We start from the raw sequence: 25,527 nt of genomic DNA on the forward strand, positions 1-25,527 counted from the left end.
TCTTCTTACCATCACGTCTTTTATTGAAGATTGGCGATCATTATGGCTATTCTAGTCTTTGAGTGTGCCACATGGAAAAGTGACATTGTGTTCATCTCGAACCAGTCCCTCAGGTTCTTCAGCCAGGAGATTCTTCTTTGGCCACATCTCCATTGTCCTGAGATCTTCTTCTGCATCATTAATTGTAAGAGCCTGTACTTCTCATTCCGCATCACAAGTCTAAAATATTCAAGTTTCCGCTTCTTTATAGAAAGGGGTACTTGAGTCTTCTTGTTTAGTCTTTCCATCACCTCAGTATTTCTTATTCTTTCAGTCCACGAGGTAACGTAACATCCACCAGTAGACTCATATTTTGAAGACTTCCAGCTTCTTGTACAGGGCCTGGGTGAGAGTGCTCACTTCCACTCTATACAATAGGGTGAGAAATACATAGCCACTGACCACTCGTAGCCTCAGATCTGGATTGAGATTGTGGTTGCTGAGGAGTTTCTTCATTTTAATGAAGGTGTTTTGCACATGCTCAATTCTTGCCTTGCTGTCTTGGCTGAGATTCCATTGTTCATGCAGGATACATAGTAACTGGCATTCAGTAACAGTTTACTCTATTTTAAGAATGCTTATTGAAATAACACTGGAGAGAAAAATTAAGACCTTTCATTGATTTATCAACTCAACAAAGAGGTTTGGTGTCTACACCAGATATATTCATAAACTCATATTTGGTCTACATTCGTCTTCAAGATGCTATACTAAGGAAAAAGAGTTGTTCCATTACTTTTCTAGATATATCCAAAGCATTTGATAATATTGGTCATAACCACCTAGAATATATGCTAAATTTGACATCTGTTCCTAGGAAGTTGAGGTATTTAATAATATCTCTTTTCAGATACAATTCATGTGGAAATAGACGCGACCACTCAAACTAAGAAATTTCAAGTTTGCAGGGGAGTAGCTCAAAAATTGTCTTTATTACCTCTTTTGTTTAATTTAGCAATTAATTTCATATTAAGGGAATTAAATGACTTAAAAAATACTTCTCAATTTGGCTACAATCTTGTGTAAGATCTCGACAATGTGACAGCACTAGTATTTGCTAATGATATTGCATTAATATCTAAAGATAAGAAACCAGCAGTGCTTATGATTGATACAGCAAGCAAATACCTTTCTCAAGAAGGGTTCATACTGAATACTTCTAAATCAAAAGCAATAGTTATTGAAATTGGGCAAAGCATGAACGTCCTTATTAGGATAAGCAGGAAAACATTAAATATTTTGGTATTACATTCAACAAAAAACTAATATTAGATGAAAAGAATATTGTTGTTGCTTGGGTCATCAGTCCATTGACTGGTTTGATGCAGCAGCACATGCCACCCTATTATGTGCTAACCTTTTCATTTCTACATAACTACTACATCCTACATTTACTCTAATCTGTTTGTCATATCCATATCTTGGTCTACCCCTGCCATTTTTACTGTCTAAATTTTTCTCAAAAACCAACTGAACAAAACCTGGGCATCTTCTGTGTCTTCTTCTGGTCACATTTCACCAAATCATTCTCCTCTCACCAATTTGATTCAGTATCTCTTCATTTGTGATTCAATCTATCCATCTCACCTTCAGCATTCTTCTGTAACACCACATTTCAAAAGCTTCTATTCTCTTTCTTTATGAGCTTGTTAGCATCCATGTTTCACTTCCATACAGTGCCACGCTCCAAATGAAAGTCTTCAAAAAATCTTTCTAATTCCTATATCAATGTTCAAAGTGAGCAAATTTCTTTTCCTAAGAAAGGGTTTCCTTGCTTGTGCTAGTCTGCATTTTATGTTCTTCTTACTTCTGCCATCATTAGTTATTCTACTACCCAAGTAACCGTTTTCATCTACTTTCTTTAAGACTTCATTTTCTAATATAATATTTCCTCCATCACCAGACTTCATTCGGCTGCATTCCATTACTTTTGTTTTGGATTTATTTATTTTCATCTTGTGCTCCTTCACCAAGACTATGTACCTACTATTCAGCAATTTCTCCGGATCTGCAGACTCATATAAAATAACAATATCATCAGCAAATCTCAGAGATTTGATTTCCTCTCCTTGGATTACGATTCTTTTTCTAAATTCCTCTTTGACTTCCTTTATCACCTGTTCTACTCATATTTAAACATTGAAAAGGAGGGGGGACAACTGTAGCCTAGCCTTACTCCTTTCTGGATTGCTGCTACTCATTCATAGCCTTCAATTCTTATCATTGTAGACTTATTTTTGTACAGATTGTAGATAATTCTTCTTTCTCGGTATCTAATTCTGATCACCTTCAGAATTTCAAATGCCTTGGTCCAATCAATATTATTGAATGCCTTTTCTAGTTCTACAAATGCCATGTACATAGGCTCATCTTTCTAAACTCGATCCTCTAAGATCGGACGTAAAGTCAGGATCGTTTCATGTGTTTCTACATTTCTTCTTAAGTCAAACTGATCATCTCCCAGCTCAGCTTCAGTGTGTCTTTCCATTTTTCTGTATATAATACACATTAAAATTTTGCAAGAGTGGGATACTAAACTAATAGTGTAGTAGTTTTCACACCTGTCAGCAACTGATTTCTTGGTAACAGGTATAATAACATTCTGTCTAAAATCAGATGGAACTTTTCCCTTATCATACATCTTATACACTAAATTGAATAACCTCACCTTCTTGATGCAGTTGTTTAATATCTTCCTGCCATCTTTCTGCTTTGCCTTCTTTCCCTAGGATTGGTTTACCATCTGAGCTCTTAATAGTCATGTATCTGGTGTTCCTTATCTGCTTTTTTTTTAATAACCATACAATCTTCACCATCCTTGCACTTCTCTTTCTGCCATTATTTCTTAGCTGACATGCACTTTCTATCTACTTCATTCATTAATTGCTTGTATTCTTTTCTGCGTGTACCGGGCAAGTTGGCCGTGCGGTTAGGAGAGCGCGGCTGTGAGCTTGCATCCGGGAGATAGTGGGTTCGAATCCCACTGTCGGCAGCCCTGAAGATAGTTTTCTGTGGTTTCCCATTTTCACACCAGGTAAATGCTGGGGCTGTACCTTAGGCCTTTCCTATCCCATCGTCACCATAAGACCTATCTGTGTCGGTGCGACATAAAGCCATTAGCAAAGAAAAATCTTTTCTGCACTTATAATTTTTTGCAATCTTGTATTTTTGCCGTTCATCAATCAGGCCTAATATCTCCCAAATTATTCACTGATTCTTTCTCGATCTTATCTTTCTTCCTAAATTTTATTCAGTAGCCGTACTGATCTCATTCTTCATGACTGTCCACACTTCATGTATTGTGTTTCCCCTCAGCCTTTTCATTTAGTCCTTGTGCACCATGTTCCTTAAAACTATCCCTCACACTCTTTTCTTTCAACTTATCAAGATCCCATCTTCTTGCATTCCTTCCTTTCTTCAATTTCTTCAAATTTAGATATCATTTCATGACCATCATGTTGTGGTCAGAGTCCACATCTGCTCCTGGGAACATCTTGCAACGGTTTCTGAATCTCTGCATCATTATAATGAAGTCTTATTTGGTACCGTCCTTTATCTCCATGTCTTGTCCACATGCATAGCAATTGTTTGTATCAAGTATTAAGGACTAAATTGTGATTATTGGTGCAGAATTCAACCAGCTGAATTCCTCTTTAATCCTTTGTCCCAGTCCAAATTCTCCTATGGCATTACCTTTTCTTCCTTGGTCTACCACTGTATTCCTGTCTCCCATCATAATTAGATTCTCGTCTTCTTTTACATATTGTATTCAATTTTCTATCCCTTCATATATTCTTTCAATTTCTTCATCCTCTGCTGAACTAGTAGGCATATAGACTGCGGTACTGTGTGGCGGGCCTTGGTTTGGTGTGTATCTTGACAACAAGAATTTGTTCACTATGCTGGTCATACTAGGTTACCTGCTCTTCTATTTTCTTATTCATTATTAAACTAACTCCTGCATTTGCCATATGTGATTTTTGTGTGTTGATAATTCTGTAGTTGACTGACCAAAAATCCTGCTCTTCCTGCCAACGTACTTCACTTATATGAACTACATCTAATTCTAGTCTATCCATTTCCCTCTTCAGATTTTCTAAACTACCACAACAATTCAAACTTCTAACATTCCATGCTCCAACTCGCAGAATGTCAGTATTCATCTACCTGATGATTGCACCCTCTCGTGTAGTCCCCTCCCGGAGATCCAAATGGGAGACTATTTTACCTCCAGAATATTTTACCCATGAGAAAGCCATCATCAGTACATCATTAATTCACAGAGAGAGAACTGCATGTCATTTTTTTTTTTGCTAGTTGTTTTACGTCGCACTGACACAGATAGTCTTATGGCGACGACGGGACAGGAAAGGGCTAGGAGTGGGCAGGAAGCGGCCGTGGCCTTAGATAGGTACAGCCCCAGCATTTGCCCGGTGTGAAAATGGGAAACCATGGAAAACCATTTTCAGGGCTGCGGACAGTGGGGTTTGAACCTACTATCTCCCGAATACTGGATATTGGCCCCACTTAAGCGACTGCAGCTATCGAGCTCAGTTTGCATGCCATTGGGAGTTAGTTAAGGACGTAGTTGTACATTGCTTTCAGCTGTGTAGCAGTGTCAATACAGCTAAGCCATGTTAAATATTATTACCAGCCCATACCAGTCAATCATCTAGACTGCCGCCCTTGCTACTTCTGAAAGGCTGCTACCCTCCTTTGGATGAACCATTCGTTAGTCTGGTCTCTCGATAGATACCCCTCCGATATGGTTGCACCTACGGCTGGTCTATTTGCTGTGTTGGGTCGTGCAAGCCTCCCCATTGCAGCAAGGTCACATGGTTCACAGAGGAGGAAAACATATTATGACTAAGTTAAATGATAATTTATTGAGACTTGTGAACTTAATTTTTTGTAAACCAGATCAGAAAATTAAAATTAAATCAATAGATTTGGCCCAGAGCCTCCGTGGCTCAGGCGGCAGTGCGTCAGCCTCTCACCGCTGGGTTCTGTGGTTCAAATCCCGGTCACTCCATATGAGAATTGTGCTGGACAAAGCTGATGCGGGACAGGTTTTTCTCTGGGTACTCCAGTTTTCCATGTCATATTTCATTCCAGCAACACTCTCCAATATCATTTCATTTCATCTGTCATTCATCAATCATTGCCCCAGAGGAGTGCGATAGGCTTCGGCTGACGGCACAATTCCTTTTCTTGCTGCTAGATGGGGGCTTCATTCATTCCATTCCTGACCCACTCGAATGACTGGCAACAGGCTGTGGATTTTCATTTTCATTTCATTATATTTGGCCCAGTTTGATTTATCCTTTATAGCAGGGTCTCTCAAATGTCCAAAATCTCACGGGGGCAAATCGAGGCGCAAGAGCTCCGTGCACTGTGCATTGGTCTCGCTCGGTTTAGCTCGGACCAACGCTTCGTCTCTAGGCTACTCGGCTAAGCTTGGCTCTACTTGGCTCAAGTCAGCTCGGATTTAGAGCGCTACAGAGCAAGTGTGGTAGAGGGAGACAGGGGGAGCGAGCGAGACAGGCGTGAGGAAAGAGAGAGTAAGCATTATTGCTCCACATCTAGGAGTGCGGGGTCTGCACTCTGTTCAATGAAGGGAAGTCGTCTTTTGCACCACGCATAGTGCATGCACCAAGCGCAATGTACCCTGAGAGGGCCTGCTTTATAGTGTGAACCCTTATCAAAACTTAGACATGGATGTCAGTAAATTAATCAGAAATACAGTAAAGGAAATAATTAGTTTACCAATGTATTGTACAGACTGCATGGTCTGTAGCCAAAGTTCATGGTTTGGGGATTATGAGAGCGTCTTGAGAAGCTGTCTTTCAACACAACATCTGTAAAAGGCTGGATTCCGTTGTTGATCCACTTCTGGTACAATCAAATTTTCAGTAAGAAATAAAAGGTAGTCTAAGAAGCTGTGACTTCACTTCTAATCTACAGCTAAGCTACAGACTCTTCAGAAGTAACTGAGAAATCAGTGGTTTGAAACATGGAAAAATCCACTACACCCTGGAAAAAGTGCTGCATTTTCAGAGTGGATGCAATCAAACACCTGGATTACAACCAAGAAAGGAATTTCAACTTCCCAATGGACTAATGCCATCAAAATGAACAGTAATGCGAATTGCAAGAAATCAGCTTCATTTCCCATATCAAATCTTATTTACATTAAATTAATAAAGGTAAACTTCCACCTGCTTGATACTATATACTGTATTTGCTTAGAGCAAATTAATTATTTGTAGAACATGTTTCATTCCTTAGGAACATCTTCAGCTTTTCACGTGTCCAAACCACTTGAGTCGTGCAGCGCTCAGTCTCTTTGCCATTGACAGGCCCACCTGCATGTCTTTTCTGACATCCCCTTATACCTAATTTTATCTACCCTAGTCTTCTGACACATTTGTAATTTTCTCACTTATACTTTATTAATTATGCAGCACTCCAGGCTGTATGCCATGATAGGCAGTTGGTCGTAAATGCTCCTGATAATGATGAAACAGTGATAGGACTATTTCTTGACCTTTCAAAGGCATTTCATACTGTTGAACATGAAATATTGTTGCACAAATTATATCAGGCTGGAGTTAGAGGAATTGTTAATGACTGGTTTAGATCATACCTGGATAAACGATCCCAGTTTGTTGAAATTACACATTGTAACAGTAAAGGGCATAATGAGACATATAACTCTCAGGTAAAAAACATAGACTTAAGTATTCCGCAGGGTAGTATTTTGGGGCCTGTTCTTTCCTTGATCTATGTGAATGATCTTCCTCACATTAATCAAGTAGAAACTGCAGTTCTGTATGCTGATGATACAAACATAATTATTAATAATCCTGACCCTATGTCTATAGAAACTACAGCAAATACAGTCCTGTCTAGATAAGAATCATGGTTCAGGAAAAACAAATGAACATTGTACTTAAAAAAGACCCATCATCATCATCATCATCATCATCATCATCATCATCTTCCTTCCAAGTATTGGACCATGTGTCCCGTTACGGTCTTGCATTTTACTTTTTGCAAGACTTGAAAGCAATCAAATGTCCTTCCGACGGGTTGCTAGCCTGAAGGAAGTTAAAAAAGACCTAATACATGGAATTCAAGGCATCTATCTACCATGACAAAACTGCAAAAAAAAACCATGACCTTATATTAAATGCAAAAGCAATTGAAAATACGTTGACCACAAAATTATAAGTGTCCATATAGACAAAAAATTAAGATGGGATTGTCATATTAAAAAAATAGGGAAGTCTCTGAGTTCTGTTTGTTTTGCCTTAAGGATTTGCTTACTGCTTGTTGTTTAAAGGAGCCTAACATCGAAAGGTCATGGGCCCCCTTAAGGATTTTGTCTAATATTTGTAGTGAAGAATATGTTAGAATAGCATATTTTGGATATTTCCATTCAGTCATCACTTATGCTATTGGTCTCTGGGGCTGCTACAAATCAAATCTTGATGTTATTTTTTGAATACAGAAACGAGCTACCAGATTTATATCGAGATGTAACAGGTTAGATCATTGCAGACCATTATTTAAGAGACTAAGGATACTCCCAGTACAGAGCATATTAGATCATGCATTGCATTCTACACATGAAAAAAATATTTCTCTCATCAGAAAGAATTTTGACAATCACATTTACCAGATGTGAAGAAGAAATAATATTTTAATCAAGCACAAGAGTAAAACCATTGCCTTAAGACAGATTGTATAATAAGCTTCCAAATGAGATTAAAGATGTTAGTCCCATCAGTTCATTTACCACAGCTTTAAAAAATCTCCTACTGAGTAGCTGCTTCTATAGTACAGAAAAATACATGATGAAGTGCTGGGAATAATGCTATTACTTATTCACTTGTAAATGTTATTAATATCTAGTATATAGCTTTAAAAATATGTTAATTCACATTGATTATGCACATATTATTAACACCACACCAATAGATTTTTATTTTGTCTTGTAAATATTGGTTATTAATATTATTTATTATTTAAAAAATTAAGATGTGCTGTCCTAACATTGAAGTATTTTTCTTCTTTTTCAAAATGTTTATTATTGTGCATATATTATTGTTAGTATTAGGAAATCACTCAACAACTCCTATACTGTTGGGATATTTCAAAATATTTAATTGTACAGTCTATGGAAGCTAAATAAAAGAATGAATGAATGAATGAATGTTTTAAACAGTGTCTCTAGGCTCTCACAGAAACTCCCTTATCCCATGCTAGTGGATGAATTTGAATCCCTTTCGTACTGCATTCTGCACTTCTAGTTTGGTATTTCCATCACTTGATATTGTACTTCCCAGCGGAATACTTCCACACATTCAATTTTCTCTCCCTCTAGCATAAGGTTGCACTGCATAAGTGTCTTGCTCATACCTACTGCCTCAGTCTTGCTCGTACTTACTGCCAGCCAGTAATTTTTAAACTTAGAGTTCCATTCATCTAATCTTCTCTGAGATCCCCATTTCCTGTATCTTTGATTTTCTCTAAATAACACCTGTAAGTGTTATAAAAATTAATGCGAAAAGTGTGCTACCCTGTTGCACTCCTCTGTCTGTTTAGAACCAATCTAATTTTCTATTACCCACTTGTACACAGCTTTTGCATTCTTCGTATAGCATTTGGATCTTTCTTATAAAGGAGTTCAGGACCATCGTTTTTCTAAGCAATCTCGGATCTTACACTGTCATTGGCTTTTTTTTTTAAATCCAAGAATACAATGATGAGATCTTTCTCTTTTTCCCAGTACTTTTCCATTAACTGTCTTAGTGCAATTATAAGACCAATTGTTTGTCTTCTGCTTGTGAAACCATATTGTTTCTCTTCAGACTGTTTTTTCAACAGTAAGCATAATCTTTTTTTTTAATAATCTTGTCGCATATCTTATGACATTGTGACAATAGGGTGATTCCTCTATAACTGTAACACTTTCATCTACTTCCTTTGCCAGGATTAGTGGCCTTCTGACCCCAATGTGGCAGGTTGATCCTGGTATTTGAAGGTGCTCATATACATCAGCCTCATGTTGGTAGATTTTCTGGCATGTAAAAGAACTCCAGCAGGACTAAATTCCAGCGCCTCGGTGTCTCTGAAAACCATAAAACAAGTTAGCGGGATGTAAAGCAATTAACATTATTATTATTATTATTATTATTATTATTATTATTATTATTATTATTATTATTATTATTATTATTATTATTATTATTATTATTATAATATATTCCTTTTTTAACATTGGTATTATAATCCCCTTCTTTCAGTCATCTGGTATTTTTTTTTACTCCAAATGACTCCCTGTAATCGATGTAACCACTGAAATTAAATGGCATATGGCTTTTAGTGCCAGGAGTGTCCGAGGACATGTTCGGCTCGCCAGGTGCAGGTCTTTCTATTTGACTCCCGTAGGCGACCTGCGCGTCATGATGAGGATGAAATGATGATGAGGACGACACATACACCCAGCCCCCGTGCCAGAGAAATGAACCAATTGATGGTTAAAATTCCCGACCCTGCCGGGAATCGAACCCGGGACCCCTGTGACCAAAGGCCAGCATGCTAACCACTTAGCCATGGAGCCAGACAATGTAACCACTGTATTCCTTGGATGCTTGCTGCCTTGATCATATCTGGTGTTGATTTTTCTGGGTCAGTTGACTTGCCTCCTGTCATCTTCAAGGCATTTTCAGTTTCTTACCAGGTAATGGGCTGTTGTTCCACTGCAAATCCGTTAATTCCTGTTCCTCTGTTTCTTATTGCCATTCAGTACTCTATTGAAGTAATTTTTCATCTCTTCTCTGATCCCTTCTGAATCCCAGACAGTGCACCCACTTTCTCTTTCGGTTACTTTTATATCTTCACTATCCAATCTTTTGTTTTTCTCTAATCCATATAATTAGAGATGGGAATTATAGGCATGACTATGTTAGAATGCAAACGTATTTGACAAGGAGCAAGTGTGATCTAGCCACTGTAAAGTAATGTTGCTGAGTCGCATAAGGTTTAGGGGTTCTGATAGTTCAGATCACTAATATTTACGCAAATTTCATTCCAGATTTGTCGTGCGGGTATATGACACTTGCGCCTTAGTTAAATACATTTGCATTCTAACCTATTCATACCTATAAATCCCATCTCTACATATAACATTTCCTTCTTTCCATTGCTGTCATCCTCAAGTCTTTGAGTGAATTTTGTGTCCTTGTACGTTCTTCACATTTTGGTTCCCTTCTCATATTCCCAGAATGAGCTTCAGACTCCAAAGGGTATCATTTGTTTCAGGCGCATAAGGAGAGGAGTCTTCATTGGTGTAACTTTTGATCCGTGGCTCGTTCTAGTATTGAAAGCAATAAATTAGTACTCAAACTACTGACTTGCTAGGCCTAACACAGATGAGGATTTTCGTTTGGGGTTTACTCTCTTAGCCTTTGAAGATCCCTCTTCTCCACACGGCAGTGGTGTCCTCTTTCAATTAACCCCAGTGAAGATGGGTTGCCTCATCTGCCATCTTCGCCATACCAAAGGTCTCCTCTGCAAAGATTGCCATTGAGGTCTTAACCTGTAACCCTGGGCATGAAATCCACTTTATACCCCATGGACTGGGTTCCAGCCTGAACTTAGTCATCTTGTTACACCAGCCTACTGAAGTGAAGGATGACCATCCCTGCAGCATGGATGTGCCAGACAAGAATATCTCAAGTGGAAGATCATCATCATCATCATCATCATCATCATCATCGTCGTCGTCGTCGTCGTCGTCGTCGTCATCATCATCATCATCATCATCATCATCATCATCATCATCATCATCATCATCATCATCATATTCTAAAGTCTAAGCCTTGTCGCTGCAGCCATAGATGTCTATCTTGAGCCAGTCTTTTCAACTCAGTGTAGGTCTTGCACTTCATCCGCAGAAGCAGGTTCTTGAAATAAGAAACTCTGGGTCATCCTCTTCCTCTTTTTCCAGCAATTCTTCCTTCAGTGATGTTGCAAAGGAACTCCTCATGCAGCAAGATGTGATCAATAAATTTTATTTTCTGTTTTACAATTTCAGTTATCATATTCCGTTCTTCCCCTATCTCTCTAAGGCTAAGATAGGGAAAGTTAATGGTTGTGTAGGATGCCACAGCTAAAGGCAGATTTTCAGTATGCAGGTAGTAACTCTGGGAAGAATGAATAATTAATCTTATGTTTTATAGGTATGGAAAAAAACATTGACAGAATACCATACTGAGGAATTATGGGTAGGTTATTGGAGAAAGTCATTGCTGCTTTCAGCTGTTGTGGACCCAAGATAATTTTGAGGTAGGAAAACAAGAAAGTTGGATAAATACATGAAAGGAGAAGACAAAAGATAAAGAGTTAATATGGGTGGTAGAAACATGAGACAAACACGGAAGAAGAAGGACTCAACAAGTTTAACATGCTATACAAATGAAACAAATAAGTGTACAAACATAATTCATTGCAAGTAGAAAATTAGGGACAAGGATAGAACACACAAAATGATAAAACACTATGACAGGTTAGTGCAGACGGTGGGAGCAACAGAAAGGAAATACAAGGACAAAACCATTTGGCCAGGGTAGAGAACTTCAAGTACTTGAGTACCTGCTTCAACAACAATCAGAACAACCTGAAGATGGAGATCAGTCAGCAGATTATAAATGCTCCTTAACATAATACAGCTGATCATGACATCTTGCACATCCTATTTTTAACATTATTGCAAATATAATTTTTGGTATATGTGACATTCATGGGACTATAGGAAGTCAAAGCCTTTTAACTTCAAAAACTGTACCATATGTATATATCCTACATTAAGCATTTTATTAGAATATTGATATTCATGTTTAATCTTAGTAATGTTTTATTCTGTACAGTCGCTATTGAATAAGCAGGTTCATCAACAGCTGACGATGACCTATTTAACAGGTCGAAACCGGTACTGTCTTTTAATGTAATCAGAATTTCAGACACTTTATAAAATAAAGTATTGATTAGGTGGAAAACTCTCATCTTTCATACTTCTGTGCTCAAACTATCATGAAGCTGATAGATTATAGTATCTTGCACATTATCGACCAAGACCTAAATCAAAGCATACAGTGTCATAATAGTTCCTGTATTTGTTTATGAAGTACAGACCCTCAGCTTGACAAGAAGTGACCAAAAGAAACTGATGTTCTTCAAGCGGAAATTTGACCCGTGCAGAATGAGAAAAGCTGAAGAACCAAAAGTTGCATGATGTATTGCACCAATCCAACATTGTACAAAGAATTAAAGGTAGAAGACTGCTATGGGCAGTACACGTGGCTTGCATGTTCAACCACATCCAGATTAAAAGCAGTCCCACTAGGAACTCGTCCACTCGGTACATCTGGAAAACGACAGGAAGATGGACCGCTGAAAGACCTTCAGAAACTTGAGGTCCATGGACAACTGGGTTCAAGCAGCTCACAATTTCAGTAACTGGAGGCAGATTGTGAGGTCGGTGCATGATATTCAGGATCCTTGGTTGTTGGTTGAACCTGAACAGTATCATATTTATAAATCAGAAATTCTAGCTTGTAAATTCCAGTTGGATACCTTAATGACTCAAAAGTGCTGACTTACTGTGATTGTGCTGTACCTGTAGAAGCGGAGAGAGATTTAGGAGATGTTGTTCAGTCTCAGTAATCAATGATACCAAGTTAAGAGATGGTTCAGTGTTTGTGTTAGCCTATAAAATGGAGCCAGTTAGTTCTTTCACAGGTGCTAGCTTACTGAACATTGAAGTGCAAAGAAGTTTGCAATGAAAATCTATGTATATTTTTTCTTATTACGAATTTGTTTTAATTCCTTTTATGAACAAACAATCTACCACCATCATTATCGTCATTATGTTGTATTGCCACTGATGAATTTTGTCTCTCTCTTGTTTCTTGAATTTCAGACACCTCATGATAATTTTAATTAGACAGATTTTACTGTATTTTTGTTTATGTAATGAAACATTAGTTTATTCATAAGGAATATTTTTCAACCATGTTGATAATTGAACTTAAAGTTTATTTTGCTCGATCTTCAGTAAGTTGAGGTAGATATACTGTACAGTGTAATTTAATTGTTGTTAGGATGGAGGCTGCACATGCGCTGGAGATGTGGCGAAAGCATTCGGTGCAGGAGCAGATTTTGTTATGGTTGGTGGTATGTTAGCTGGTCATGATCAATGTGGTGGAGAAGTAATTCAAAAGAATGGCCGCAAGTACAAATTATTCTATGGAATGTCATCATCCACTGCCATGGAGAAATATGCTGGCGGTGTGGCAGAATACAGGTTAGTTTTTATTGATGTATATTTATCTCTAGGCTTTCACTGGCTAATAAGTAATGAGAGAAATTATTCATCCATGAAAATCCACTAGAAAGTCTAGTATTTTACTTATAAAGCCTTTTCTGTGTGTATATATTTATTGGTTAACTTTCTGTAGCTCTTGCCAGTTTGGGGAACCCAGGACCATGTCTTCTGCGTATCTGTGGTACTCCGTTAGCGTATGTTCAGTTTCTGAACAAGCTTTGATCTGGTCAATAAGTCGAAAGCTTTTGTGAAGTTTACGAATACTGTGTGAAATATTCCTTTGGGATGTCTAAGGGCTTCCTCTATGTCATTTAATAAATTCCTTACGGCATGCAAGGTGGACCTTCCTTTCCTGAACCCGAATTGCTGTTAAGGGATCATTGGATCTAGTGCCAGAGTGATTCTCTTGAGGATTAGGCTTGTAAAGACTTTGAAAATGGTATTCTCCAGGGCAATACCACGGTATGAGTGTGGGTCGTTGCTTTCGCCTTTACCTTTGTAGATGACTTTTATTGTGGATTTCCTCCATTCGTCTGGTATTTCCCCTGATGATAGGCATCTATTGAACAGGTCTGTCCATAGTTCACTTAGTGTTTCTGCTGAGTCTTTTAGCATCTCGTTGTAGATCCCATCTGGGCCAGTCGCCTTCCTGTCTTTTGTCTCCTTTATTGCTGCTCTCACTTCCTCTGTTGTGAATTGTGAGATTAGGCTAGTTCCTGTGTGGTGGGTAGTGTTGTATGCAGTTTGCAATTGTGCTAGGTTCAGAATCTGTGAGAAGTGCTTTTCCCATACTTCCATTTGGATTTCCGCTTGTTTTCTATTGGATTTTCTCCTGGTGGCTACATAAGGGTCTTTAAGTGCTTCTTCTGCCTCCCTAACGGCTTGATTTTCTATATATAGAGCTTTTTTCGCTTTCAGCATGGCTTTGTACTCTTTACGTTTGACTGCGTATGTTTTCATAACGGTCCTTTCTTTATGTAGTTTGGCCTCATGTAAGGCTTACTACAGGTATTCAAACCTCAACAAAATGGTAGTCAAGTCAGAAAAGCACGGCAATAATCAAATGTAAAATTGACTCTCTATCATTCGTATTGTTACTACAGAATGTTTGTATTATTGAAAATGATCAATGTAGTTTGGCCTCATGTAAGGCTTGCAAAACTTCATTTTGCAGCAGATAGCATTCTGTATCGAACCATGGTTTGGCTTTCCTTTGTATGACCGGGATGGTTGCAGCTTTTAGGGCTTCTTGTATCGTTACCAACGAATGGTTTATGTTGTTGGCTTTATATAGCTTCATATATTGCTCTAGTGTTGCTGTTTAAGGAATTGACGTCTATCTTTCTGGAAGTTCTTTTGGTTATTTTATTCGGCGCATTTTCTTTGGGTTGTTTGAGTGTGATGGTCATCCTGATGGGTATATGTTTGGTAAGTGGTGTAGAGGATGTCGTCCAAAGACCACTAGGATACCGTATGGAGATGTTCCCTCTGTAAAAATCTAGATCGATCACACTTGTGCCATTATGAGCAACGTAGGTTATTTCGTCTGGTCTGTTGAAATGAAATGTCGTATGGCTTTTAGTGCCGGGATATCCCAGGACGGGTTCGGCTCGCCAGGAAAATGAAATATCGTATGGCTTTTAGTGCCGGGATATCCCAGAACGGGTTTGGCTCGCCAGGTGCAGGTCTTGCTATTTGACTCCCGTAGGCAACCTGCGCGTCGTGATGAGGATGAAATGATGATGAAGACAACACATACACCCAGCCCCTGTGCCATGGGAATTAACCAATTAAGGTTAAAATCCCCGATCCGGCCAGGAATCGAACCCGGGACCCTCTGAACCGAAGGCCAGTACGCTGACCGTTCAGCCAACGAGTCGGACGTCTGGTCTGTTGATCAGGGTGTATCCTTCTTCGTATAGCATATTCAGCATGGCCCTCGTTTTATTGCTGGGCTTGTCGATTCTACAATGGAAATCTCCCCTACAAATACCTCGGCGTCACCCTGCAAACAACGTGCCACTCTTTCAGACACCACATAAAGGAACGAGCAACAGCTGCCATCAGAGGAATATACGATCTGAAGAACATAACCAAACTCTCACTACGAACAGCAGTGACACACTTCCACGCCAAAATAACTCCCACTATCTCATACGGCCTAGAGATAATATGGGAAAGGCTAACCACAACAGACCTCACCACGATAGAAAAAGTGAAAGCACGATTCCTTAAGAGAACACTGGGCGTGGCAAGATCGTCACCGTCCAGACTAATCTGTGAATTAGCAAGGGAACCTTTCTATATAGAAGACCTCCGATTCAAACTGCACCTGCCATCTACCCTGCAAATGGAGAAGGTACTTGAGCAGAAGCATCTGAAACAACAGGACATACCACTGGATTTTTACGCAACGGAAGCAATGACCGATAGACGATGGACACAGGAAAATCAGGAACTAAGAAACGTAATCACTAGACTCACCATACACGGTTCCCATCACAAAATTTGCAAAAACATAAAATATCATGAATCGAACAAAGAATGTATATGTTTTCTGTGTGAGAATCCATGCGACAAATACCACATAACACTGTGTAGTAAAAGGGAAAAGAGCATAGTTGACTATAGCAAAGAATAAACCGCGTCGAGAATCTGTGAATCGCAGTATATAGTGTGACAATATTTCATGCTTATTTTGTAACCTTGAAACCTATTGTTGTATCCCATTATATGGACATCTGGCTGCAATAAATTCTTATTATTTATTGGTTAACCAAGGTTTAATGAATCAGTTCTTATTGTGTCACTGAAACAGTTCTTCAGTATTAAATATGTACATGCAATAGCTTTTTTTCAGTAGGGTAAGAGAAAAGAGTAATAACATCCTAGCAATTTTTTCTTATTTTCCTCTCACTCTCTTTATCTGACTTCCTATTGGGTAGGATAATGGATCAGTGACCTACATTTCTGTGTGTTCTTCTACTGATGAGCTATCCCTCATAAACGAGTATGATTGTCTTCCTGAAGAACTTAGTTTTTGTGAGATCTTAGGTGACTGTAGAGGCCAATCCTAGAACCACAGATTTTCCCACATTTTTGACACACATTTGTTCTGTTAGGTACTGGCTGTGTAGTTTGGTTTTTCTTCATGAGCTGATGTTGTCTTCTTGCATTGCGCTTGTCAGTTTCTATTCTCCGCCTTTCTTGCTCGAAACGCTGAGTTCCTTCGCAGACATTGCGACGCCAGACTGTGCGGTTATGTGCCATAGCTTCCCAGTTGTTAGTTTTCATTTGACACTTTTCCATGTTGGTTTTTAGTGCATCTTTGTAATGCTTTTGTGGTCTTCCAATTTTTCTATGACCATCCTTTAGCTGGGAGTACATAATTAGTTTTGGGAGACAGAATTCAGGCATGCGAACGATGTGGCTGTCCAGCGAAGTTGGTGCTTGATAATCATGGCCTCAATGCTAGTGGAGTTAGCTTCTTCCATAACAATGATGTTAGTACATCGATCTTTCCATTTAACCCTCAGGATCCTTCTCAGGCAACGTTGATGGTATTTTTCCAGGCATCGTATGTGCCTCCTGTAGGTAGTCCACGTTTCACATCCATATGTAAGAGATGGTATAACGGTAGCTTTGTACACATAAAGCTTGGTCTGAGTGCTGATATTATGATTATCAAAGACCCTTACCCGAAGACGACCAAAAGCCATACTAGCACATTTGAGACGGTGTTGAATCTCATCATCAAGATTTGCATCTGCTGAGAGATGGCTGCCAAGGTATGAGAAAAGTTCTATATTCTTCAGAACTTTGCCTTGGACTGTGATTGTAGGGCATACGGAGATGGAGTTGGGTGTAGGCTGGTAAAGGATCTGAGTCTTTTAGATGTTAAGGCTTAGGCCAATACTTGTATAAGCTTCATCAAATGCATTTAAGATTGCTTGTAAATCATGTTCAGAGTTTGCAAGAACGACATTGTCATCAGCATACTGAAGTTCAATTATGGATGTAGTGGAAAGTTTGGTCCTGGCTCGTAGTCTACTGAGATTGAATAAACCTCCATCAGTCCTGAATTCGATTTCTATGCCTTTTGGTAGTTTCCCATCAACAAGATGAAGTATAGTCCCAGCAAATATTGAGAACAGAATGGGAGCTATCACACAACCTTGCTTCACGCCTGCAGTGATTTCAAAATTTTCTCCAGGGTTATTGTTGACAAGAACCATGCCCTTCATATTATCATGCAGCAATCGAAGAATATTTATGTACTTCTGAGGACAACCTATTCTTGCTAGGATCTTCCACAGGGCATCTCTTTTAACCAAATCAAAGGCTTTGGCAAGATCTATGAATGCCATGTACAGAGGTAGATGTTGTTCTTTGCATTTCTCCTGCATTTGTCTAGCACAGAAAATCATATCTGTTGTGCTGCGATTGGGTCGAAATCCACACTGAGTTTCAGGTAAGCAGTCTTTAGAGAGAGGTATCAGGTGGTTGGATAGAATTCGAGCGAGTATTTTCCCAGCAATAGATAGAAGGGTAATTCCACAGTAGTTACCACAGTCAGTTCTGTCTCCTTTCTTGAAGATCGTAACTATCAGAGCATCTCTGAGATCAGGAGGTATTGTTTCAGTGTAACATATTTTGACTATGAGCATTAATGTATGTTCAGCAAGAATTCGTCCACCTTCCTTGAAAAATTCAGCAGGAATTCCATCTGATCCAGCAGCCTTATTATTTTTGAGCTGTTTAATGGCATTTTCAACTTCTTGTAAGGAAGGTACTTCACCAAGGTGAGATTTTGTACGTTTTTGCGGCATTTTCAGAATTTCTACTATGTTGATCTCTGGATCCTTGTTCAGCAGTTCATGGAAATGTTCTTTCCATCGTGCATTAATGGAATTGCTGTCTTTTAGAAGAGTAGAACCATCCCTAGATTTAAGAGAGTTTAATCCTTGAGATGTTGGGCCATATACTGTTTTTATCATGCTGAAAAAAGCTCTAGTGTTGTTAGTTTCAGCTAGATGTTGCATTTCTTGAGACTTCATTGTCCACCAGCTGTTTTTCAGAACACGGGTTTTCCTCTGAACATCTGCTTTCGCTTCTTGATATTCTCGTTTCTTAGAGAGTGAACTAGGATTGATCTGCCAAGCTTGATGTGCTGCTCTCTTTTTGTCTATTAGAGTCTGTATTTCTTGGTCATTTTCATCAAACCAGTCTTGGTTTTTGACCCTAAGGTGTCCTACCGATTCTTCACCAGCTGATAGTATTGCAGTCTTCAGTGTTGCCCAGTGTTCTTCAGTGCTTTCAGGATATTCATCTGGCAGTTTATCACCTAGGAGTTGTTGAAATTTTACTTTAGTGCTATGATCTTTGAGACGGTCTGTGTTAATTTTAGGTCTCGTAAGTTTCCTCTGTTTACTTCGCTGCTCGTGGATGTGAAGGGTCATCGTGGACCATGTAAGTCGGTGGTCCGTCCAGTAGTCATCAGCACTTGTTAGAGCCTTTGTGATTAATACATCGCGTTGGTCTCGGGCGCGTACAGTTATGTAATCAGTTAGATGCCAGTGTTTTGACCATGGATGTTGCCATGCTCCTCTTTTAATACTCTCGACATGTCAACAGCTCTTCTCTCTTCACTCCTTCCTTCACTTTCAGTATCCATCTTCTCTGTGGCGGACCCCTAGGTCTCCTTCCATTCACTGTCCATTTGAGCATTGCTCTGTGAATTCTTGCTTTCTCCATCCTTCTGATCTGGCTATACCAATTTCAACTTATTTCTGTCTATTGATATAAATATGGGGAGGTCATCTAAACATTTCTGAAACATAAGTGTCATGTAATAAACTGTGTGACAGAACCTAGTAACCATGCAGGCTGTAATGTAGAGTATGGATGGATGGCCTGTGTTACCTAGCAACTGTGCAGGCTATGTCTTATGGCTGGCGATCATCTGAAATTAGCAACTATCGATGTATGGTCATGACCGAGAGGCATAAGACATATTTATGTTCATTTGATTTTCTCATAGGGAAATTTGACATCATTTTATATCTTGTAGTTTCTCCATTCTCAGCCTGTCCTGTGGCTCTGTGTTCCTTATACGAACCTTAGTTGTTTTATTGGAGCATGCTTTGTAAAAACATTTCACTTCCTTGTATTTTGTTTTCCTCTCTAGAAGTTGCGATCCAAGTCTCTAACCCATATGTCAAAACTGAGACAAAATAGGTCTTGTACAACACCTGTTTGCATTATTTTATTGCCTGCTCATTTCATACTAGGTCTGTCATGCTCTGATAGGACCTTCCTGACGTTTTACCCTGTTTTTAAATATTTTTATTTTTTTATTTTTATTTTTTTAACAATTGGCTCTACGTTGTACCAACACAGGTAGGTCTTATGGTAACGATGGGATAGGAAAAAGCTAGGAGTGGGCAGGAAGTGGCTGTGGCCTTAATTAAGGTACAGCCCCGGCATTTGCCTGGTATGAAAATGAGGAAACCGTGGAAAACCATCTTCAGGGATGCCCACTATCTCTCAAATGTAAGCTCACAGCTGCATGCCTCTAACCTAATGGCCAACTCACTGTCTTTTTACGCTGTTGTGACCTCCTTAGTTATTGTTCCATCCTATGACAGTATGCTACCCAGACATGTGAAGCTTTCTACTTCTTCTAATAGCTCATTATGCAATTTTATCACTCCTCTTACTTGTCTTTCTTCCATGTCACCACCATTGTTTTACTCTTGTCCTTGCTTATTTTCATACTCCACTCTTCAGTAACTTCACTATATGTATCTAGTAATACTAGTGTTTCCAAATTGGAATAGGGGGATCATTTAATCTTGATATATTCTCCGAGCATTGCACTTTAGTAAAAAAAAATTCTAATCTAGAACTAGCAAAACCAGTATGGTGCGTTCTCAGATACACACTAACAAAATTATCCCTTTGTTGCTACGTTATTATGCACTCTGCTGTATAAGAACAAAGTTAGGTGGATTCAGGATATCTACTTTGTAAGCTGCTAGTTAAGTGTGTCAAGAATTATTCCTGATAAGAACAGTACCCTCCCCTGTGAACCACCAGGAGGGATCTGTGCGTCCAATTGAAGCAGGGAGCCAAACTGCAGGTGCTGTAACACAGTTACATTTGGACGAGAAGCATGATAAAATGGTAAATAACAATGGAAAAATACTTACCAATCCATTCAACTAGCAAAAACACAGGAATAATTTAAGTGGAAAACGTGGAGAAAAATAGCCCATAAAAAGGCTAAAAGGACGAAATAATAAAGAGGGAGTAGATATGCTCAATAATTAGGAAAAATTCTTATCAGTCAAAAGAATTAACCACAACCAGATAATATTTTAATGAAATTTAATAATAAAATTTAAAGACATTACTTTTGAGATCCTTTCTCTTGAGAAGGTAATATTGATGGTGAGACCATAAACCACTATTCTTCTATTCAGGTAGCATAAATTTAGAATCTAAGAAAAATTTCAATAAAAGAAGAAACCAAATCACTTAACACAAAAAATATTAAAACTAGTTAAAAATCACAAAATTACAGGGATTATCTCAGATCACCACAGGACAAGATAAAAGCCATGCCTATACACAATATGGATCCAACAAACAACATGCATCTTAGAGGCATGCAATGAAAATCAAAAGAAGGCTGGGCATCAATTACACACAGTCCAATGATAGGAGATACACCTCAACAAAAAGAAAGTTTCACAACCCATCATGATATTTTATATTAAACTAGCAAGATACCCGTGCTTCGCTACGGTATTATACTGAAATTTATAATTGAATGTTGTTTTAGATATATAATCAGCCGAAATTCGCGATCTGAATCGTTTTCTGCGAGAATCCGCCAAAATTCGCGATCTGACTCGTTTTCTAATAGATTATGGCAAGTTTCCTCCCGTTTTTCAATCTGTATTTCCAGCAATCGATTTCGCACTTCCCAGGCTAGGTCCAGGTATTCCACCCTGTCAGTTGGGTCCCTAAATCTTTGCCATCTTTTCTTATAAGCATTTTTAATATGGAACAAATCCTTCAGGAGATCCGGCGTGGTGTCGTCTTGGGTGCCTTGGCGGTACTGAACCCGCGGCCAGACTGCATTCATAGTCATTACCCGCCCAGGACCCGTTTCCACCGCGGTCCGCACATTTGACGACGATCCAGAACATTATTATTATTATTATTATTATTAATATTATTATTATTATTATTATTATTATTATTATTATTATTATTATTATTTTATAGATGTTCCGGACCCCACAGCAAGATGCAAGACCGCTACTTGGCGGTAAATTACATCTGCTGCCATTGTTATTGTTGAGAATGTGACCAGCACCAATGTGGCGCGTAGGCAAGTGTGCGGGATTTCTGGCGATACGAATGACATACTTCCGTGCATTATTGACCTTATTATAGAGGTGAACAATTGGACGGCCAATCTCATTCCTATCGTTTATTTCAAATGTGTTTAAATTTTTATTCATATGCCAGGAGAATCTACTGTACTATAAGAACGTTCTCCGAAGGAAAGATTAAAAACATCGGTTTATGATCAGAATAAGTACATCGAAAATATACAGCCTGTTTCCAGTCATTCGACAGGGTCAGGAATGGAATGAATAAAGCCCCATCTAGCGGCGACAATAGGAATTGTGCCGGCTGCCGAAGCACTCCTCTGGGGCAATGATCGATGAATGACAAATGAAATGAAATATTGGACAGTGTTGCTGGAATGAATGATGACAGGGAAAAGCGAAGTATCCGGAGAAAAACCTGTCCCGCCTCCGTTTTGTCCAGCACGAATGTCACATGGAGTGACCGAGATTTGAACCACGGAACCCAGCTGTGAGAGGCCGGCGCGCTGCCGCGTGAGCAACGGAGGCTCCTTATAAGTACATTATGAACAGCAAAATCAATTGGTCTCACCTCCTTTTACACCCCACCGCCGTTAAGTTTATTTACCCCCCCCCCCAAAAAAAAAATTAAAAGAAGGAGTGTTTCTTTATGTTTAAAGGAGATTCCAAACCCCAATGTTCACGTCTATTACCTTGAGTTTTGAGATATAAGTATCCCCATAAAAATAATTCGCTTTTTTTTTACTTCCTTTCACAATTCTCCCCCCCCCCCCCTTAAGTGAATTTTCCGGCAAAAAATACTTGTTTCTTTAATAGTAAAGGATCTTCTAAATAGCAATTATCACGACTCTAACGTCTTCAGTTTTTGATTTATGTGTCCTCATGAAAGGAATTCAACTCCTTTCCACTCCCGCCCCCCAATATGGTTTCCCCCACAAAACGCGTATTTCTTTGTTTTTAAAGGAGATCAAAATACCAATTTTCACGTCCGTAACAACTTTACTTTTTATTAGATGTATGTATTCTCATACAATTAGGTCAATTAATTTTAGAATTCTTTCCCCCCCCCCCTTTCATTGGATTTTCCGAGAATACGCGTTTCTTTATTTTTAAAGGAGATCCCATATACAAATTTTTAGTTCTGTAATATATTCAGTTTCTGAGATATATGTATCCTCATTAAAGGCATTCAACCCACTATTCACCCTTTTACACCCCTCCTATTGGGATTTACAGAAAGCGAAAAAATACTTATTCCTTTACTTTTAAAGGAGATTCTAAATACCAATTTTTACATCTGTAAACGTTTAAAGTTTTAAGATATAGACACAATCATTTTAAAAATTCACCCCCCTTTTCACCCCCCATTATCCGGATTTTTCAAAAACGAAAATATACGTGTTTCCTTATTTTTAAAGTGGATCCCCAATACCAATTTTCAGGTCTGTAATATCTTAAGGGTCTGAAATATAAGTAGCCTCGTTAAAGGCATTCAACCTCTTTTTCACCCTTTTCCACCCTTCCTATCGGGATTTTCCGAAAAGAAAAAAGCGTGTTTCTTTATTTTTAAAGGAGATTCTAAATACCATATTTTACATCTATAAACTTTAAAAGTTTTGAGATATAGATACACTAATTTTAAAAATTCAACCCCCTTTTCACCCCCATTATTTGGATTTTCCAAAAACAAAAAAATACGTGTTTCTTTATTTTTAAAAGAGATCAAAAGTACCAATTTTCAGGTCTGTAATATCTTCAGTTTCTGAGATATAAGTATCCTCATTAAGGGCATTCAATCCATTTTCACCCCTTTTCACCCCTCCTATTGGGATTTTCCGAAAACAAAAAAATACGTGTTTCTTTATTTTTAATGAAGATTCTAAATACCAATTTTTAGATCTGTAAACTTTAAAAGTTTTGAGATATAGATGCACTGTTTTTAAAAATTCACCCTCCTTTTCACCCTCCCATTATTTGGATTTTTCAAAAACAAAAAAATACGTGTTTCTTTATTTTTAAAAGAGATCAAAAGTACCAATTTTCAGGTCTGTAATATCTTCAGTTTCTGAGATATAAGTACCGGTATTCTGATTAAAGGCATCCAACCCCCTTTTTTACCGTTTTTCACCCCTCCTATTGGGATTTTCTGAAAACAAAAAAATACGTATTTCCTTATTTTTAAAGGAGATTCTAAATACCAATTTTTACATCTGTAAACTTTCAAAGTTTTGAGATATAGATACACTCATTTTAAAATTCCAACCCCCTTTTCACCCCCTTAGCGAAGGAATATCCAAAAATCCTTTCTTAGCGAGCACCTACATCTTAATATGAATCTATGCCCAAAATTTCATTTCTTTATGTCCAGTAGTTTTGGCTCGGCGATGATGAATCAGTCAGTCAGTCAGTCAGTCAGTCAGGACAAGCTATTTTATATATATAGATTAATTGCATATGAATAATTTTAAAATAAAACTCAATATAATAATTAGAAGAATGAATAAGTAAAATATTACAGTAGGTTGCCATAGATAATTGATTACTTTATGTAAGTTAAATTGAAATGTAAAAATAACAATAAATTAGGATGCATCCCATGCAGAATATAATACCTAGGTAGGTCAAATACTAAGGTTAATATACAAAAATAAGGAGAAAACCAACCCCAAATAGAATAAAATGAAGAACGTGAGAGCTAGTTGTATAAATCAAGATTAAATGAATAAAAATAAGAAGAAGAAGAACATACATTATCATTATAGACCGTTATGCCTTTCAGAGTTCAGTCTACAAGCCTCCACGAATTTACTAAACGTCACCACAATCCTCTATTTGCAACTAGTGCATTGGCCTCATTTAGTTCTATACATCTTATCTTTAAATTATTAGAAATTGAGTCTAACCATCATAGTCTTGGTCTCCCTGTACTTCTCTTACCCTCCATAACAGAGTCCATTATTCTGCTGGGTAACCTTTCCTCCTCCATTTCCCTCACATGACCCCACTACCGAAGCCGGTTTATGCCTATAGCCTATAGCCTTTATCTCCTCATTCCGAGTTCCCTCCTGCCATTGCTCCCACCTGTTTGTACCAGCAATCATTCTTGCTACTTTCATGTCTGTTACTTCTAACTTATGAGAAAGATATCCTGAGTCCACCCAGGTTTCACTCCCGTAAAACAAAGTTGGTCTGAAAACAGATCTATGTAAAGATAGTTTCGTCTGGGAGCTGACTTCCTTCTTAGAACGCTGTTGATCGCAACTGCAAGCTCACTGCATTAGCTTTACTACACCTTGATTCAGTCTCCCTTACTACAATCTGTGCCTGAAAAGTTTGGTGAATGGCCGTCTAGTTTGTACACCGTGCTAGTTCGGACAATGCGCTCATGCATACGCGTTGCGAGATATGACACCAAGTGCCCCCTATTGGTCAAGTCAACACAGTTAAACGGAGTTAAACACTGCAACACATCGCACGGAGTCATTGTGAGGACTCGTGTCATTGCACAATGGAGTGCAAAACGGAGCAACCCGTTAACATGAAGTTTTGCTTCCACCTAGGCAAAACGGCAACGGAAACACACGCAATGTTAGTGCAAGTTTACCACGCTCAAGCAGTGAGTAAAAAGTGCGTTTTTGACTGGTTTAACAGAAACACATGCAATGTTAGTGCAAGTTTACCACGCTCAAG

The 25,527-nt window shown here is 38.5% G+C and overlaps 1 protein-coding gene across 1 annotated transcript in view; it reads left to right on the top strand.

Annotated features, from left to right (window-relative positions):
* The window catches only part of LOC136866327 (GMP reductase 1), a 123,880-nt gene that overhangs the window by 84,665 nt on the left and 13,688 nt on the right, over nucleotides 1-25,527 (top strand). The window contains exon 5 of the mRNA XM_067143177.2: nucleotides 13,209-13,411. Within this exon, the coding sequence (XP_066999278.1) occupies nucleotides 13,209-13,411 (203 nt within the window). The remainder of the gene's footprint in view (nucleotides 1-13,208; nucleotides 13,412-25,527) is intronic.

Source organism: Anabrus simplex, chromosome 3 (genome assembly GCF_040414725.1).
Source record: "Anabrus simplex isolate iqAnaSimp1 chromosome 3, ASM4041472v1, whole genome shotgun sequence".
In the NCBI taxonomy this organism is placed as follows: Eukaryota; Metazoa; Arthropoda; class Insecta; order Orthoptera; family Tettigoniidae; genus Anabrus; species Anabrus simplex.